A 17,527-nucleotide genomic window follows, 5' to 3' on the forward strand; every position below is an offset into this window, starting at 1 on the left:
AAAAAAAAAAAAAAAAAAAGTCAAAACTGAAACACAAGTGTCAGTACGGAACAGTGCTATGCTACAGACAGTGAGCTCTGGATGTGGGCCAGGTGCTGGCGCAGTGGTAATGCACTGGACCCTCATGGGAAAGTCCTGGATTTTTTGCTCTGGGGCCTCTTGAGTCTGCTGGGTGCATGCCTGCGATCTGGGCTGGCCAAGACTGGAGGTGAACCATAGTGTGAAGACCCTGTGGAAGATATCTATTGCTCTGTCTCTCATGGAAGAAATATATGAATAAACTTAAGCAAAAAACCAACAACAGCAACTCTGGAGACCTGGGAGAGGTCTGTTGTTTCAAGTTCCTGGACAAATTTCCTGGTCCAGAAAGCACCCTTGAGGGGATCAAGACCAAGCCCAAATACCCATGGGATATTTTATGTATGCCCCCCATTGTTCACGGGAGTATAGGAGGCAGTATAACTTGGGGAGAGCCCAGGATCTCTGTCTCAGTTCTCCATCTCAGTTCTCCACATCAAACCCATCTCTGATGTAGTCACCCCATCCACGGTAATCAGAAGAGCGACTGTAGTTAAGGGCCCTCCTGCATCTTGTCTTTCATTACTTTCCAGTGTTTGGAGCTCTGGCCTAGAACTCAGCAGACAGGGGGTTAAGACTGATGCCCTGTCCTATCTCCTCCCCCCTCCATCACTGACTTCAAAGTCTTCATAAAGCTCCACACTGTTTCTCTGACCCCACAGTGGCAGTTCCATCATCGGCTCTTGGCTAGTTCGAAACAGCAGATGCTGAACCCTGGCCTGGCTGATTGCTCTCCTTTCTAGCCTTCTCCTAGGGTAAGCACCAGCATGCTGAGGACCTGTGGGCCAGTAGTTTTTGCTCCTCCAGCAGAGGAGGAGGGGCAACTAGGAATGGAAATTGACTCGCAGTCTCTCATGGTTAGACTTGGAAAGCATGCCACTGGCAGAACCCCTGGTCTGAGGACCAGGACTTGGGGACTGTCCGGTTTGCAATGAGAGCAGACGTTTATGGAAGTTAGGAAGTAAAGCAATAGGGATATCCAGCCCAGAGATGAAGGTAGTGGGCTGGTGATTATGAAGAACCTGGAAGGAGGCATACTAGAAATGGGAGCAGCTCAGGGACCAGATACGTTCCGTTAGTATTAATGTGCAAAATATACTCTTAGTTATACACAAAGCAATAGCCAAGCGTTTCTCTCCAGCTCTGGTGGTTTGATAGCCAGTGTTGTACCATTGCCTAGGATGGTGGTGGCCCTCTGGGGCCAGACCCTGTTCTGTAGCTCCCTCAGAAACCACTGCCACAGACTCAAAGCCAGTGGGAGCCTCTGAGGCTCAAGGACTATTTCTCCAATCCTCATCTGTGGATTCTTCAAGCTGTTTTTCTTGGCCCAAGGATCACTCATAGGGATGTGGAGGGGGGGAAGAGTAAGATACTGGTCAGAATGAGCTGGGGAAGAGGCAGATGTTAGGAAGAAGAGATGGAGAAATGGTGCTAGCAGCCCAGCCACCTGAGGCGGGCTACCTGGGAAGGACATCTTTGCAAGTACAGGTTATGCTGGGTATAGCGAGGTGCTCTTAGCAGGTAACTCCCCACTTTCCACTCCAGACAGAATCGTTCTGTGGAACACCTTCTTCAGGACTTGGCTGAAGCCTAGGTGTTAACACCTGGGGCCAGGACCATGTCTGCTAACAAAGGCTGGTGCCTGCCACCTGAGGGTGAGGATGGGGTGTCTGCAAAGTTCCTGAGGAAGACCCGGGAGTCTCCATTGGTGCCTATAGGTGAGTGGAGAAGGGGGTGGGGTAGGGAAGGGACCTTCTCATTGAGGGATCATGTCTCCTGGTCCTTCCGAAGGACGGAGAATGAAGCCAAGGTCACAGAATGCAAGTGGTCCTACCCAGCAAACAAGGGAACCAACAGCAAGGGTGCCAGGGGACAAAGTCTAACAATGAAGTGAGGGATTCTGGATGGATGGAGGTGGTGGCCTGGTGAGTGCCTGGTTCACTGAGAGCCCTGGGGCACCAACACCAGCATCAGGATGGGAAGGGTCCCAGGAACAGTTTGGAATCCCTCAGGGCTTCCTTCTTCAAGGCCCTGGGAGAGCAGGAAAACAGCTGTACCAAGATACAGGAGCCAGCAGTGGCTGGAGGAGGGCCCAGAGCAGAGCTGGGGGAGAGCCATCATGACACCAGGCTATTTGTGTATGGGGGAGGGGTATCACTGGAGGGAGACAGCCACTGAGTGTCACTGAGGAGAAACAACTCGATATCCTAATAATACAGCCCCGCCTCCTACAAAATTGCACCAAAGCAGCCATAGATCCAGGTGTCCAGCCTGCCTAGTGAGGACTCCCTCCCCAGGAGAGCATTATACCAGGTGGCTGAGGCTCAGGGGTCCTGTTCTCTGCCTTCAGGCTTAGGAGGCTGCCTGGTGGTGGCAGCATACAGGATTTACCGGCTGAAGGCTCGTGGACCCACCAAGATGTCCGTACACCTGATTCACACCCGAGTGGCAGCACAGGCCTTTGCGGTGGGTGCAATCATGCTGGGTGAGTAGCTCAGTGGGGTCACAGAATGAGGGGGAAACAGAGTGGGCAAAGCCTGGCTGCGAGTGTGACAGTGAATGGGGCCAGGCCTTAAGCGTTTTCTATACTAGGCTCCTTATCAAGGGTTTGGTGAAGTCTCCAGACTCATGCGCCTTAATGTCCTGTCCCAGGCCTGTGGGGATGGTCCACAGTCTACTTCCTATTTGCCCAAGAGGTGAAAAAAATCACATAGAACCTAGGCTAGACTGCTTCTCTTCTCTGGGTCAAAAAGCAGATAGCTAATTACTGTGACAGTGGACAAATCCCTTTTCCAGAATCTCAGTTTCCCAACATGTGGCTTGATGATAACTACCCCTGGCCTGCCTACCTTACAGGATGCTGTGTGGTTTCTCAGGGACAGATATGTGACATACACAAAAGCACTCTGTGAACTGTCAGATGCGTTGTTTCCCCAAAATTGTGTGGTCAGACGCTTGGAGCTGCTGTTGGGACCTGGGTCAGAAAGATGAGCAGAAAAACTGGATTTCCCAGGAAAAAGCTAGACTTAACCCCTGGCATGCCTGGGGTGCCAGAGAATACCTAAAGGGTCTGGTGCCAACGTGCGCTTTTCCTTCTGCCTCACAGGTGCTGTGTACACGATGTACAAAGATTACATCAAGAGGACAGCACAGGATGCTGGAGAGAAGTAGGACTGTCACAGGGTGAGGGCGGGCAGACCCCTCCAGCGATCCCTGGTATGCCTCTAATAAAGTAGTTCTGAGAAAAGTCAACAGTCTTTTCTTCATGGAGGAAAACAGAATAAGGGACTGGTGGTGGCCAATGAGAGGACTCAGAGCAAAGTGCAGCAAATCAAAGTGCTCTGGCCCTCCAGGGTAAGAGAGATTTTTAAGGGGTGTCTATTGAGGAGAAGGTGAAGAACTCAGATCCCAGAAGCCCACAACTCCCAGGCCACCTGAGGGCCCACCCAGCAGCAGCATGGAGTGGGAGTGGGCGGGAAGGGGGCAGTAAAGGGGCCTCGATTAATGCTCAAGGGAACACTGGGTTACAAGGCAGGCGTTCCTCCCACCATGGGCTGCTTCCCTGGGGACCCAGGCAGGAAGGAGGCTGCAGCTGGGAGCAGAGGCAGCGAAGCCTCATGGGAGATGACATATCCAGAACGTAAGTGCCAGGACTAAACAGGGCAGGGGGCGGGGGATGAAAGGAGCAGAGCAAGACAGAGGTCAGAATGTTCTGTTCACTTACAAATGGCTACAGTCAAACTTGTAAAAAATAAATTTTCACATAAGTCCCAAAGACAGGGCCCCTTGGGGTTTCATCGCCTTCTCTTTCTGAGTCCAACTCCTCTCTGTTCCTGGAAATGAGCCAGGCAGAGGCCACAGAGGAACCAGGAGGTCAAACACTCCTCCCTCACTGGGACTCTAGGTTGGAGGTTCATGGGTTGTTCAAGATGGCAAGAGCAGTGCCCAAGCACTCTGACAGCATGAAGGCCAGGTCATGCCGATCTCAGCTTCCAGTCCAGGAGGTGCAGCCCGCTACAGGGAGCAGGAGCTTCCCAGAGTCCCTGCACTCACATCGGGTAATTGAGGACAACATCCTGCTTGGCGAGCTCCAGCAACATAGGATCGTCGAAGAACTTGCTGATGCTCACGTCTTCACTCAGGCCCTGTGGAAAACAGGTGAATTCAAGAATGAGCCCTACAGGGAGGCTGGCTGAGCTGAGGGGCCTCAAGACCTGTGCTCGAGAGAGAGGGTGGCTGCATACAGTTAGAGCTGTTTCAGGAGCTGTGCCTTTGGGGTCTCATCACAGTGGAGAAGGCCTTCCTTTTCTAGCCAGACTGAGCCCCAGGTCTGGTTGCCCAGGGAGCATACAGAAAGCACCTTTCTACACGGTCTGTAGGTTATTCTCAGTCTATAGACCCCAATGACAAGGGTCCAAACGGAAGAAATGAAGAGAAATCCAACCTCTGCTGAGGCCCCTGGGGTCTCAGGGACAGCAATGGACCTGAGGGACACATACCTTCCTACGACGGGTTTTGATCATGAATTCTCGGGCCAGGTGGGGAGCTGGCTGTGGCTCCAAGGGGCGAATGACAATGCTCTTGTCTAGAGGATCACCAGGTACAATCTGAAAGGCAAACGGGTTTCAAGTGGTCCTGGTAAGCTTCTCAGGGGATTCGGGCCCAGAAGCAGGACTCTTCTCCAAGATGTGGACCTCTCACTTGGGGATCAGATCAGAGGGGATCAGCTTTGGGAAGGTAGGAGGCCAAGCAGGCTGGCCTGCACCTTTTTCTCACCTGCCAATGGTGGAAGACAGACAGGGAAAAGGCTTGTCCCTGGGTATGAGTCCGGAGATCAGTTTCAAAGCCAAACGAGTCAATGGCTGGGATGAAAGCTTTGATGGTGTAGAGAGGAGAACCTGGGATGGGTGCATCTTGAGTCACATGCCCCCTGAGACAGAAAAACAAGACTGAATCCCCAGTCAGATGAAGACCAAAAGTTAAGCAGAAGTCTGGTGTGTACTGCCCCTAAATGCAGCCCAGACTAGAATTACCACCAGATAACCAAGACTGGTCTACAGAAAGAAAAAGCTCAGGACTCTCAGTGCAATTTTCTGTGCAAGTTCAAGGGGTAGCTGCCTCCAAGCAGATGGGAGTGGAACAGTGATAGGACAAGGCCCCACAGACGTTCCCATCAGTGCAGTGTCTCAGCAGTTTCCCAGGGAGCCCTCTGCAAAGGGGGTTCAAGAAGACACCTCAAATTTTAATCAACAATAAAGTTGGAGATTGCTTGATTCGTCTCCTACTGTCTTCTGAAAAACAAAGTTTGTGGAGAGTGGAGGTCAGTCTCTTCCCCACAGTAGCTAAGGTACTCCTTGCTCTCAGCACTCCCCCAACACGCCTGGGGTGACTCACCTGCGCCTGGCCAGGACGGTATAAACAGCAGAGACACAATCTGCAGGGGCCTGGACCTCTACAAAGTAGTAAGGCTCCATCAGACGAGGAGTGGCCTGCAATAGAGCAAGAAGAAAAGGCTCTCGGCTTGGGGAAGAATGAGTGACACCCCAGATAAAGGGAAGGCCGGGGGACTATGGTCTCCAGGCCCCCAGAGCATGGTCTGCCACTTCATATACTGTCCAGGGAAGCAGGATGGTCCCCTACACCCCCACTCTCTTACCATGAGGAAAGCAGAATAGACAACTCTCCTGGCTGTAGGGATGATTTGGCCCCCACCCCGGTGCAGGGGCTCCTGGGCAACCACTGCATCCAGAATCTTAAACTTGACATTCCGAATCACTGCAAAGGAGAAGGGGGCAGATACTCACGGAGAGGCTCTGGGGTGGCGGCAGAGTCTCCTACTACATTGCAGTGATTTTTTTTTTTTTTTTCTTGAGAGATTTTTGGTATAGGGCGCGTGCGCTCGGCAGACAGACAGAGAGAGACAGAGACAGAAAGCAGGAAATCACCCCCCAGGGGGGATGGCCACGCTGCAATCCCTTCTCCTCCATTCTCCTCTCAGGATCTTGGGCATGCACGCACACATGCCCAGTGTGAGTTTAAGCCACCGGGTCTGGGACTCGAACCGCGGTCGACTATGTGGGAGTCCAGCGACATAGTCATTACGCTAACTGCTGGTCCTGCTACACTGCAGTGATTTTTGAGCCATGAAAGAAATGGTACAAAAATTACACTGGAGGTGAGTAGTCTAATTGGATGAGCGAGGGCTGTGGCAAAGAGGTCAGAAGTTCAGCACAGATTCTTAGTGTTTGTTCAGGCCATGCTCAGACGTGTGGAGCTTTCCTAGTTTATGTGCACCTTCTGTGTGTGGTTAAATTTTTTTAGATGTGGAATAAATTCTAGGAATTACATAGTTGGTCCCCAAATCAAAGTCTTTTAACCACTCCAATCTCGTTATCCTTCCTCTATTTTTTTAAAGACAGAGTCTGGCTATTCACAATCCTCATGTTTCAATCGCCTGTAGCTGGGACCACAGGTATGTGTGCAACACCAAGCTCTTTCAGACAGGATCTTGCTATGTTGCCCAGGCCAGCCTTGAACTTGTGATCCTCTTGCTCAGCCTTCCCAGTCGCTGAGATTATAAGCATGTGCCACTGCACCCAGCCTTTAGAACCTGGGCCTCCCATGGAGTCCAGCACAGTGTGGTAAAAACATGCATTACAATGGAGGAACCTCCCATAATCCTGTTGTGAATCTCTCAAATACCCAAAGCCAGATCTTTTTCAAGAGTGAGGACTAAATGTCAATCTAGAAATGACTTAATTTCCAGCATGTACCAAGCAGTGGCACCAGGACAGGGAGGGAAAGAAAATTGAAGCAGCTGGCCTAAGACATGGGAAAGCCCTGTGTGCCCCCAGCTGCTACTTCTGCCAGGCCCCAAAGATGGTACATGCATCCCATATCATATGCCAGGGTGCAAGGACTCTCAAGGACCACAGTGGGCAGGAAGCGCAGGTGCTGGCGGACTTACACTCATCACAGAGGGGCCCCTCCCTGGTGCCCCACTGGAAACCTTGAACGATGCTGTCCTTCACTGAGCCGAGAAGAGCCTTGTCCACCTGCACAGGAATATGAGGGTTCCTTAGCAATCACCCCAGCAACAGCTGATGAGTTTAGAAAGAGATATGCCTAGGAGAGGACACTCTCCTTCACCAGGGGACACAAAAAATACTTTTGGGAAAAGAATACTTTGTAGTTTCTTCTGCTCAGGAGTGATGAGACCATCCCACGGTTCCCACCATTCTCTGTACCTCAGAGGGCAGAGTATCGTCCACTAGAATGTTGGGGCCAGTGGCATCTGGGCCAAAAGCCCAGATGGAACGGGCAGCCAGCAGATCCCAATCGTACTTGGTCTGGAAGAACTCTCCCAGCTTCTTCCTGCAGAAGAGAGATGAAGGTGTCAGATAGCTCTGGGATTACTTCCCTCTGTGGAGGACAGTCACTGCTCATCCCACCCACACTATGCCCAGGACATTAGCGATCACTTCCCAGAAGGATGTGTGGTATTAGAGAGCCGGTAGATAAGCTAGTGGTGATCCCAGCTCCCTTCGGCCCTGGAATCAGCCATGTTCTCACCTGTTCCATGTGATCTGGACTACCTCGTTTTCTATGTCCTCAGCAAGGCCCTTCTCAAGGGGCTCAGCAATCATGGTGATCTTGTTCCTAGTCAGAAAGGAAATGGGTACTGAGGACAGGGGTTGCCAGAGCCAGCAGAAGGGCATTCCTAGTGGACAGCTGAGACAGTGCCACCAGTGAGAGCCCCAAAGGAGGGTATGGCAGAGGGCTCACCCTGTCTTCTTTCATTTGGTTTTACCAGTCTTTTAAAAAATGTTTGGAATTTAAACATAATTATTAAGAACAAGGGAGTTTACGTAGGCTGGGAGTAAAAAAGTAAAGTTTAGGGCCAGCAGGTGGTGTGGTGGTTAAGGTGCCGGACTCCCACATGGCTGACTGTGATCCAAGTCCCAGACCTGGCAGCTTGCCTTTTCACTCTCTCTCACCAAATTGAAAAGCAAATGAAATGAAACAAAATAAAAAACTTTTAAAGTAAAGTTTGGGCAAATTGTACAGATGGACATATTACAGAGAAGTGGCAATTATGAACCCCCTCCTGGAGTACCTGAGACAAAGAATTCCACAAGATCACATCCAAAGGCAAAAGGGAGGAGAGGGCTGAGTAAGACTCAAGACCCTAAGCACTACCCAGCAACTTAGAAGGCTCTCTTTCCACAGCTCTCATGGTTAGGGTGGAGCTGGGGAGGTTCAAGGGGGAGTGTCTTTGAGGCTGTCCGAACCAGGGACACTGCTCCCAGCTTACTTCTTATTGGGTGTTTCAGCAAAGCACTTGAGGGAGGACGTTTCCACCACGGTCTCACAAAACGTGACAACTGGGTCAGCCACCTGGGAAACAAAATAAATTGCTAAGTCAAGGACTCATTTATTGAAAGGATAACCTTCTACCTAGGGGGATTCTGAAGCTTCCTTTACACTGCTTCTGCCAAAGCCCTGCAGCCTTAATCAGCTAAGTGACAAGTTCCACAGCTGGTTAAGAGTTGTCTACACCCTCACAAGGAAGTGACCAAAAGCTGGGGATGGCCAACAAAGTACAGTCCTGAGCGGGAAGAGTTGGGGATCAAATTAGGGTCTTAATTATAGTCTTCCAGGGTAGCTTTTAACATCCCTTCAGCTGTCCTCCACTACTCTCTAGGCAAGTCCTTTTGGGTCTGACAGAGCTGGCCTAGAGACCTATTGGCAAGCACTGCCCCACTCTTAGCTCAATAGAGGGGTTATAGTCTGGAGGCCCAGCTCCTCCCTGGGGCTCTCCATGGCCTCCTGCCCACGAAACCCAGTGTCTTCTATAGCACCAGTCCTAGGAACACCAAAGAGTCTAAAGGGATATCGAGGGCACTTGTCCCCAGTACTATAGGGCCTTGAAGAAAATGTGTGTCTTAACGGGGAGGTGGAGGCCAAAGTGTGGTTTAACTGAGGGGTTACATTAAGACTTGACAGTGAAACAGAAGAGCCAATTCCTACTCTCCTTGAACCATCCACGCGGAGGCCTAATCGCCACAGATGGGCTAATGTGCAGTTATCTTCATGGAAGAATAACTTTGGGCTTGGGAGCCCTGACTTGACAATCAGAACAATTCAGCAAAAGGGCGAAAAACCTTCTACAAATTCTAAAAACCATCCCACATAAGCATCATGCTTTTCACAGGCAGATCTCTAGTGTACTACCCTTCCCTTAGGGCTTCTGGAGGAATCAGACTGGAAGTGGGAGCCCAGCTCCTGGCCGGGCAGGGGCTAGAGGGGGCGCTGCTTCACCTTGATGTCTATCTCTGAGTACATCTTCCGCAAATCATGCATCACGCAGTCCAGGTACAGCTCCCCGGTGCCCAGGATCACATGCTCACCAGACTCTTCCACCTGGAACGTAAGAGCCCAGCAGGCACAGCCTGACTCTCTAATGCCAGCAACAGCGTGAGGTGAAGGCTGGACTCGAGGAGGTGTCTTCACCTACTACCAGAAACAGCTACTGCTCAGCATCTGCTCCAGCCTTTCCAAGAAGATTCAGAGGAAACATCTACCTCTGAGTCTGTACTTAAGACACACAGTGCTGCTATAGGAGAGCACTGATTTAACTCCCGTCTTAGCCATACAGGGGGCAGCCCCACCCTAAGTCCATGGACACAAGCCAATCCTTTAGCCCTGCCAAATACTCAGAAAGGTACACAGGCAGGTGTAATAGTGTACAAGGATCAGAGTAACTCACTTTTCCTTTTCCCAGAAAAATCAAACTCGAAATACACTTGCAAAGAATATCTTTTTAAAATCTAAAGACATTTGGGGAAAATTATACACATCCTTCCCCCCACAAACATAGGTCTTGCCCTGCCTTCAAATGACAGTGACAGGCAGGTATGGTTCCTGATAGACTGTCAGGAGCAGCAGGTGAGAGACCAGAGGGACATGGAGTGGTGGGCACACATAGTGGAGGGGGAGAGCAGGCCGGGCTGCCAGGGGCTGGGCGTACCTTGGTGGTGAGGGATGGATAGCTCTTGTTGACCTTGCGCAGGCCGTCAAGCATCTTGGGCAGCTCTGAGGGATTGACTGGCTCCACAGCAATCTTGATGACAGATGTGGTATTGAACTTCAAGGGCCGGAAAATCTGAGCCTGAGACCCAAATGAGGAGATGTGAAGGTATCCGGCATGAGTTGGCATGAAGGTGCAGAGGTAAGGCAGGAGCAGAGCACTTGCTCAGGATCAGCCTGATCCCCAACCAAGAGCTAATGTGCTGCTCGGGGGCGACTTGAAGGGCCATTTATTTCCGTGTACCGAGGAAAAACAAAAGAGTAAAACGCACTCCTAATTCCTAGCGTCTGTGCTGAGCACCGGAGAATCCAGCAGGGTTAGGCCTAGAGGTTGAGCCTGTGTTGGAGCCTGGACCCAGGAAGTGGCAGTGACTGTGTCAGTCCCCAGCAAGTGCCACTGTTTGCTTCTCACGTGTGCCATGGTTCTTTGGGACCCTCTAGCGATTCAGCTGATTCCTTCAGAAACTCTTACCTCCTCATTGCCTCGGGGTTCAGTTATGGTTGCTGTCTTCACAATTGGTTGATCAACACCTTCGATCAGAACCCAGTTGCCAGCAGGAACACGGTTCACCTCAATGTGGTACCTGCAGCAACATCCAATTAGCAACAAGGGATCTTAGACAGAACATCCATGCCATAAAGATTTATTGAGCACCTGCCCTGTGCCAAGCACTGAGAAAGGAGCAGGGGTGAGTAAAACTGATCCGTTCTAGCAGGGGAAGAGAGGCAGCCACACACGTAGACAGCTACAAACTAATAAATGCTACCAAAGGAAAGTACAAGGTATTATAAGACAACTTAGTAGGAAAATCTGATTCCCACTGGAGGCTCATGGCAAAGAGTAGCTGCCAAGGTATCCAACGTTAAGGGGATGCCCCAAAGCACCACAAGACACACCCACTCTCTCAGCTCTTCAGTTTTCCTCTGCCTTTTAGGAAACAGAGTGGATTTGGAGGAACAAAAGGGGCCACCATCAAGGCAGAGCAGCCACATGAGGGAATAGGTCTCCCTGGTTCTACTTGCTAACTGAGGTTCCAAATTTATAAACTGGCAAACAGCACACAGAGGTTTTTGCCTTAGGGCACATGTGCTTACCAGGAGAGAGAGAGAGATAGTGAGAAATCATTCCCCCGAGGGGATGGCTATGCTGCAATCCCTCCTACTCCACTGTCCTCCTGGGATCTTGCAAGTATACACACACCTGCCAAGCATGAGTTTCAACCCACCAGGTCTGGGATTCGAACTGTGATTGGTCATGCAGGAGTTTAGTGACATAACTATTACACCATCTGCTGTCCCCCATATACTGTGTTTCTAGGGATGACCACCCCTGGGTGGTCAGCTCCCTGGGGGGCAGTCCCAGGACAGAGGCCAAGACACACCCCTGCAGGCTCTAAGTGGCAGTACCTGGCCACGGAGATCCAAAGGCGGCCCACGGTACATATCTGGGAGTCTTCCTCATCCTCCAGAGTGTAGTTCTCCCCCAGTACCTTCACGGGCTGCCCAGCATGGATGGTGCCGCTTAGCACCCGGCCGAAGGCATGAAACTGAACTCCGTCATCTGTGCTGTACATCTTAGTGGTGTGGCACATCAGGGGACCCTGGAGGAGGGACAGAGTGTAGCTTCAGCCACATACCCTTTGGGTATGTACTATGGTCCCTACCTTCTTTGACAGTAATGACTCCTTCCCTCCACTCATTGAGAAGGGCAGGCAAGGATGGGAAAGGAGACGTTACTCCTGTGACCAGAGGTCTGTCCCAGGGAAGGAGGGGGGGAATAATCAGAGAACCAGAGGCCCTTACATCAGGGTCACAGTCGCTCATGGCCTCGCCAAGGTCGGAGTCCACACCACCGGTGTAGGTATGCTCAATCTTGGGCTTGGCGCCCACCTTAGGAGAGGGGATGTGCTGGACACACATGTCCACAAAGCCTGTGGAGGAAGAAGAGAGCTGTTACTACACTCTCAGGGGGAAAGTGAGTGGCATTCTGATGGGCTGGGAGCTGCAAGTGGAGGTCTGGTTTTAGCTCTAAAAGTCATGGGGCTATAATTCTGGGGGAAGGGAAGTCTGTGTACTTGGGAGCATGCAGCTCTGATAGTAGGACAGGGCAAAAGGCAGGCCTCAGTGGTACATGGTTCCTTGGAGCTCACTATCTACCTCGATCCGTGCAATTTTAGTGAACATAAGAACCTCAGAGCTGGCCTCCCCGTCTCTTTCACTTGTATACTCCTCCTGGTAAATCTAATTGCTTTTGGTTCAGAAGACAGAATTCTTGGTACTAAACGCTAAGGAAAGCATCTAGGAAAATGCATGGGTGTCCTATATTCCCACCTATGATTTGTGTGAAAGAGCCCCAGATCTCTGACCCTCCACTGCAGGGCAAGGACAAGTTCCATGACGTGCGGCAGGCCTTCAGCATGGTAGTGTTAAGTGGCCATGAGCTCCTTCTTACCTGTGAACTCGCCAAAGAACTTTTTGCAGACCAGCCTGAGCAGGGGACGGATGTTCAGCTTCAGCTCCTCCTTGGTCAGGTGGATGCCAAGCTCATCCAGGGTCCTCGGGAGACTGGTGTCCACATCACCCACAACCTGTGAGGGAACCAGACACCATGTCAGCTGCAGTGATAGCCTTAGGAGAGTGCTACGGAGGACGACAAGGGAAGGCCAAGGACATTCTGAAGGTTCTCTTCTACAGAGAACACTCTTAAGCTGGGACACATTTAGGGTCAGGGGAATCTTTGGTACCAACTCTTCAAACCAACCTTGGGTAAGGCCGAACTGGTTAAATACCTACATCAGCCAATAAACCAAGCACACTCAGATAAGAGTATTGTCAGTGCTGTCCCTTGGTGTGTGAAAAGCAGCATCTCACCCTACTCAGGAAACCCCTCGCTCCTCTGTATCTAGACTTCTCGGATTAAGAGGATCTCTGCACCAGAAGGAACCAAAAAAGGTCACCTAGAAGTCCATCCCATTAGGACAGGGCCAAGCTAAATCATCCTTAGCAGACTCAAGGTCTCTGCTGAGGCAGATTCTATAAATTTCTTTTATTAATCCATTCCAGCGTGACACAAGATACTAAGTATTTTTCAGCAGTAATAAATTGTAGTCGTTATTTTGTCTGGTTGCTATGTACTGCTATTTTGTCAGCTGGAACGGCCACACACATTTTGTGTATGTGTGTGTCCACTGGGCACAGTGCATATTAAACGCCTGCATATTTTATTACTATCTTAGGAGAAAGGTCTGTATGAAAATTCCTGTACATTTTTACACTTTTATTTAGTCTTGCCTTTTGTACAAATCCATATAAACTTTCCATGTTTCCCCTAAAACATTTACAGGTTTAACTATATCCTTTTTTTTGGAGAGGTTTTTGCTATAGGGTGGGTGCATTTGCCAGAAAGACGGAGAGAGACACAGAGACAGAAAGAAAGAAATCCCCCCCGGGGAGACAGCCATGCCGCAATCCCTTCTCCTCCATTCTCCTCTCAGGATCCTGGGCACGCACGCACATGCGCCTGGAGTGAGTTTAAGCCACCAGGTCTGGGACTCAAACTGCAGTTGACTGCATGGGAGTCCAGTGACATAGCCATTACGCCAATTGCTGGTCCCCATCCTTACCACTTTCTGATGTATCTTTTAAAATCTGACAAACATCACTCACATACACACATGTTCAGAACAGTCACTAAAACAAAAGCTCAGACCAACCCCTTGACCTAGTGGCTAAGGGAGCCAGATCCCACACAGTCAACCATGGCTCAAATATTGGCTCAAGCTGGCTTGAAAAACACAACAGGCGGGACCAGCAGTCAGTGTAATGGCTATGTCGCTAGACTCCCATGTAGTTGACCACGGTTCAAGTCCCAGACCCGGTGGCTTAAACTCACACCAGGCGTGCCCAAAATCCTGAGAGGAGAATGAAGGAGAAGGGATTGTGGCGTGGCCATCCCCCCTGGGGGGTGATTTCTTGCTTTCTGTCTGTCTCTCTCCTTCTTTTGGGCAAGTGCACATGCTCTATAGCGAACCCCCTCCCCCAAAAAAACCTCACACAACAGGCACATGTGCCCCAAATCCCAACAAGATGGAAGGGATTACAGCATGACCATGTGCTGCTGGGGGATTGCTTTAGCCCTTTCTGGTGAGTGAATACACTTCTGGCAATTCAAAAAAAGAAAGAAAAGGAAGAGAAAGAAACCTCATACGGCCATTCTTTTAATGGCTATAAATTATTTTATGGGATATAACATAATTAATTCAGATTCTTACTAATAAAAACATTTAACTTACTTACATTTTTCTTCCCCTTTCCTGTGGTTATAAACGTTGTAATAAACATCTTTACTTACACACACACACTTACATTTTTCTTCCCCTTTCCTGTGGTTATAAACGTTGTAATAAACATCTTTACTTACACACGCGCGCGCGCACACACACACACACACACACACACACACAGACTTAAAAAAAGTCAGTGGAGGGGCCAGTAGGTGGTGTGGTGGTTAAGGGCACTGGAATCCCACATGGTCAACCACGGTTCGAGTCCCAGACCTAGCAGCTTACTTTCTCCCTTCCTCCCTCTCTCGCTCTGTCCCTCTCGAATTAAAACAAACTAATTAATTAAAAAAAAAAAAAAAGTCAGTGGAAAAATGGAATTAGTTTAGGGATAGCTCATAGTGTGGTAGTTAAGGTGGATAGATACCATACGGCCCACTGCACGGTTTGAGTCTTGGACCTGACAACTTAAAAAAAAATAAAATAAAAAACATGCCAGGCACATGCCCCAAATTCCAAAAGCAGGGAGAAACGGAGAAGGGACTGTGGCATGACCATATCCCATGGAGTTGTGCTTTCTCTCTCTCCCCACGGCAAGCGCATGTGCCATCCAGCAAGTTAAAATAAAGTAAATTTAAAAATTTTGGGTGCAAAAATTTTGAAACTCATGCATAGTTTTTTCATAGTATACATTTCCATACACCTTTTGGGAACTCCTCATATGCTCACGCTCATATAGACACACAAATAGCCTGGATGATTTTCTGTAATATCTGTAAATATCCATAACTGAAATAAGCAGTTCTAAGGTGTCATATTCTTCTGAATAGTCAAGATCTGCTCACAAACTCTGTAGGTTCTACCTATTCCTTCCCTTATACCTTGCCTTTTCCTGAAATCTCAATTGCACTTGGAATATTGTTGTGTTCTAGACTCAGATTACTTAATGAACAACTGGTGACCAACCACCTCATACTCAGCGATACAAAACTAAGCAAGTTCGGAAGCAGACAGCAGTCCAAATTCACCAGCTTTTTCACTTGTGCTTAGAAGAACATATTAGGACCAGGTCTGACACACTCACCTGAGCAAGGATCTTATAAAGAGGCTCCAATATAAACTCCACAAAGCTCCTCTGGGAACTGCTGGTCGGGGCCTTTTTGGTGAATTTTCGCCTACAGAGAGAAAGAAGAGTTCTGGGTGCTTCAGGAGGGAGCAGGCAAGGTCCTGGCCCTACGGGTGTTTTGCCAAAGTTCTGAGTCTGAGCAGGAGCCAAGAGGTAGGAATGTGTGTGTGAGATCATAAAGTTTCCAAAGACAAATTCCTGAGAGGATGCACGGTTATGACCCTCCAGTGTGCCTGAGCTGAGCTGTGAAGACTTCAGAAGAAACACCCCCTTCACTTGATCGGAGCTCAGGAAGACAATCCACTTAGGAAAGCAAGATAGTTCAGGTTTAAGAAAGTAGGATGTCTTAATCTGAGAGGTTATCTGGTCTTGCTTACTGAGGAAATGGACCACCCCTCCAGAGAATCATGTCTCACATTCTACTTACGTCTTAGGGTTGAAGTAGATGTCACCCCAGAGTCTTTTAGCAAATTCCTGGTAATTAATGTCACCTGTGAGAGAAGCCACATAATTATACTCTACCTTGAAAAATATTGCTCAAATTTTGTTTCAGGTGCCATAAGCAGTTCACAGTTAAGGAATTCTGGCACTTTCCTTTCTAGCCAGACAGGCAGACAGGGACACTGAGGCACAGAGAAGGAAAGGACAGACACCAAACTGACAAGGCTGTGCTGAAGCCAAAATAAGAGCCACCGATCTCCTCCATTGAGCACTAAGACTGAGCTCTGAACAGGGGTGCTGTTTATAGCCTTTACTTAGACGCAACAGGCTCAACTACCTATGTGCCATACTCTGCCTGAACCCTCACCCTGGCTCTTTAGGAAGTGAAGCTTAATGGTTCCTTCATTCCTTCCTGATGCAGAGAAGCACTAATCCATTACCAGTGGAGACACCTTCTAGCAGCGAGCAGGCCACTGTGATTAGCTCTAAGCTCTGGTAGGCGATCTCCCAGCTCTGGAGGGAAAACACCAAAGCGAACCTGTGTCTCATCTCCTACCTATTAAATTTTAGTTTCACTGCAAATGCTAATCCTGGTCAGACTGAACCAAGCAACTAGGGCTTTTAACTCAAGATCTTGGGGCCAGCTGGAGGCACAGTGACTAAGGCAGCTGGATTCTCACATGGTCAATCGTGGTTTAAATCCCAGATCTGACAGCTTGGAAATCATGCCAGGCGTGTACGTGTACATGCCCGAAGTTCTGAGAGAATGGAGGAGAAGGGAGTGTGGTGTGGTAACCTCCCCTGGGAACAGCCTCACTTTCCCTCTCTGTCTCTCTCCTCTTGCGAGTGCATGCGCTCTATAGCAAAAATCTAAAAACAAACAAACAAAAAACCCCAAAAGCAAAACTCAAGATCATCTGTGTCACGGGATTCTGTAACACTCAATTACATCACTGATACCACGAACTACCTCTTGGATATTTCTCCCAGATGTCAGACTGTCCCCTCTCACGTGAGATGACATAAAGGGAAAGTGTTGCCCTTTTCCTAAAGCCACATCCCCTTTCAAACTTTGCTATCATTCCCAGTTAGGCAACCACTGACATTTAACCCACGCTCCAACTGTTTCCTTCCCCATTTTGCTGATGACCAGTTCTCCCCCAGTTCTCACATTATTAATTACAGACCTCCCTTCATCTGTGAACCACTGTACCGCTGACATTCTTTTACTGTATTTGTTTCATAAGCACAGGACTGAACTTTTAAACTTGTAAGAACTAAAATTAGCACATAATAGAGTGAATAAAAGCTTACAGAAAAAGCGAACCTCTCTCAAATTCATCGCCTCCTTTCCAGTCTCATGGATAATATTAACCCTGTATCTGAATACTGGCAAAACCGTCTGGACAGATGGCCCTTCTGCATTCTGTCCCTACTCTGGACTTCCATCATCTTTTTTTTTTTTTTTTTTTTTTTTTGGGGGGGTTTTTTTTTTAGGGGGGGGCGACTCCAC

General features: G+C 49.2%; 2 protein-coding genes across 7 annotated transcripts in view; one reads left to right on the top strand and one right to left on the bottom strand.

Moving 5' to 3' along the window:
* Positions 1-64: 64 nt before the first annotated feature.
* On the top strand, positions 65-3,688 carry HIGD1B (HIG1 hypoxia inducible domain family member 1B). Of its 3 annotated transcripts, none has more exons than XM_006169991.3 (4): positions 65-833; positions 1,624-1,796; positions 2,429-2,563; positions 3,185-3,688. In XM_006169991.3, exons 2-4 carry the CDS (start codon positions 1,697-1,699, stop codon positions 3,247-3,249), a joined length of 300 nt encoding a protein of 99 aa, XP_006170053.1. In that variant the 5' UTR covers positions 65-833; positions 1,624-1,696; the 3' UTR covers positions 3,250-3,688. The 3 variants fall into 3 exon arrangements, with proteins under 3 accessions (XP_006170053.1, XP_014440301.1, XP_014440300.1); XM_014584815.2 differs by having other exon boundaries at positions 2,429-2,544; positions 3,185-3,273; XM_014584814.2 differs by lacking the exon at positions 65-833 and having other exon boundaries at positions 842-1,796.
* A 92-nt stretch (positions 3,689-3,780) lies between these two features.
* EFTUD2 (elongation factor Tu GTP binding domain containing 2) overlaps positions 3,781-17,527 on the bottom strand; it is a 49,590-nt gene continuing 35,843 nt past the window's right edge. For all 4 annotated transcript variants that reach the window (XM_014584809.2, XM_014584813.1, XM_006169992.3 and 1 more), the window contains 17 exons: positions 16,001-16,064; positions 15,532-15,622; positions 12,620-12,755; positions 11,971-12,098; positions 11,575-11,768; positions 10,640-10,751; positions 10,109-10,249; positions 9,400-9,501; positions 8,393-8,475; positions 7,651-7,737; positions 7,326-7,452; positions 7,046-7,133; positions 5,735-5,853; positions 5,473-5,567; positions 4,855-5,008; positions 4,578-4,685; positions 3,781-4,223 (listed from right to left, as the gene is read on the bottom strand). In XM_014584809.2, the coding sequence (XP_014440295.1) occupies positions 4,128-4,223; positions 4,578-4,685; positions 4,855-5,008; positions 5,473-5,567; positions 5,735-5,853; positions 7,046-7,133; positions 7,326-7,452; positions 7,651-7,737; positions 8,393-8,475; positions 9,400-9,501; positions 10,109-10,249; positions 10,640-10,751; positions 11,575-11,768; positions 11,971-12,098; positions 12,620-12,755; positions 15,532-15,622; positions 16,001-16,064 (1,925 nt within the window). In that variant the 3' untranslated portion in view covers positions 3,781-4,127. The remainder of the gene's footprint in view (positions 4,224-4,577; positions 4,686-4,854; positions 5,009-5,472; positions 5,568-5,734; positions 5,854-7,045; positions 7,134-7,325; positions 7,453-7,650; positions 7,738-8,392; positions 8,476-9,399; positions 9,502-10,108; positions 10,250-10,639; positions 10,752-11,574; positions 11,769-11,970; positions 12,099-12,619; positions 12,756-15,531; positions 15,623-16,000; positions 16,065-17,527) is intronic.

Source organism: Tupaia chinensis, unplaced genomic scaffold (assembly GCF_000334495.1).
Source record: "Tupaia chinensis unplaced genomic scaffold, TupChi_1.0 Scaffold148004_1, whole genome shotgun sequence".
NCBI classification, from domain to species: domain Eukaryota; kingdom Metazoa; phylum Chordata; class Mammalia; order Scandentia; family Tupaiidae; genus Tupaia; species Tupaia belangeri.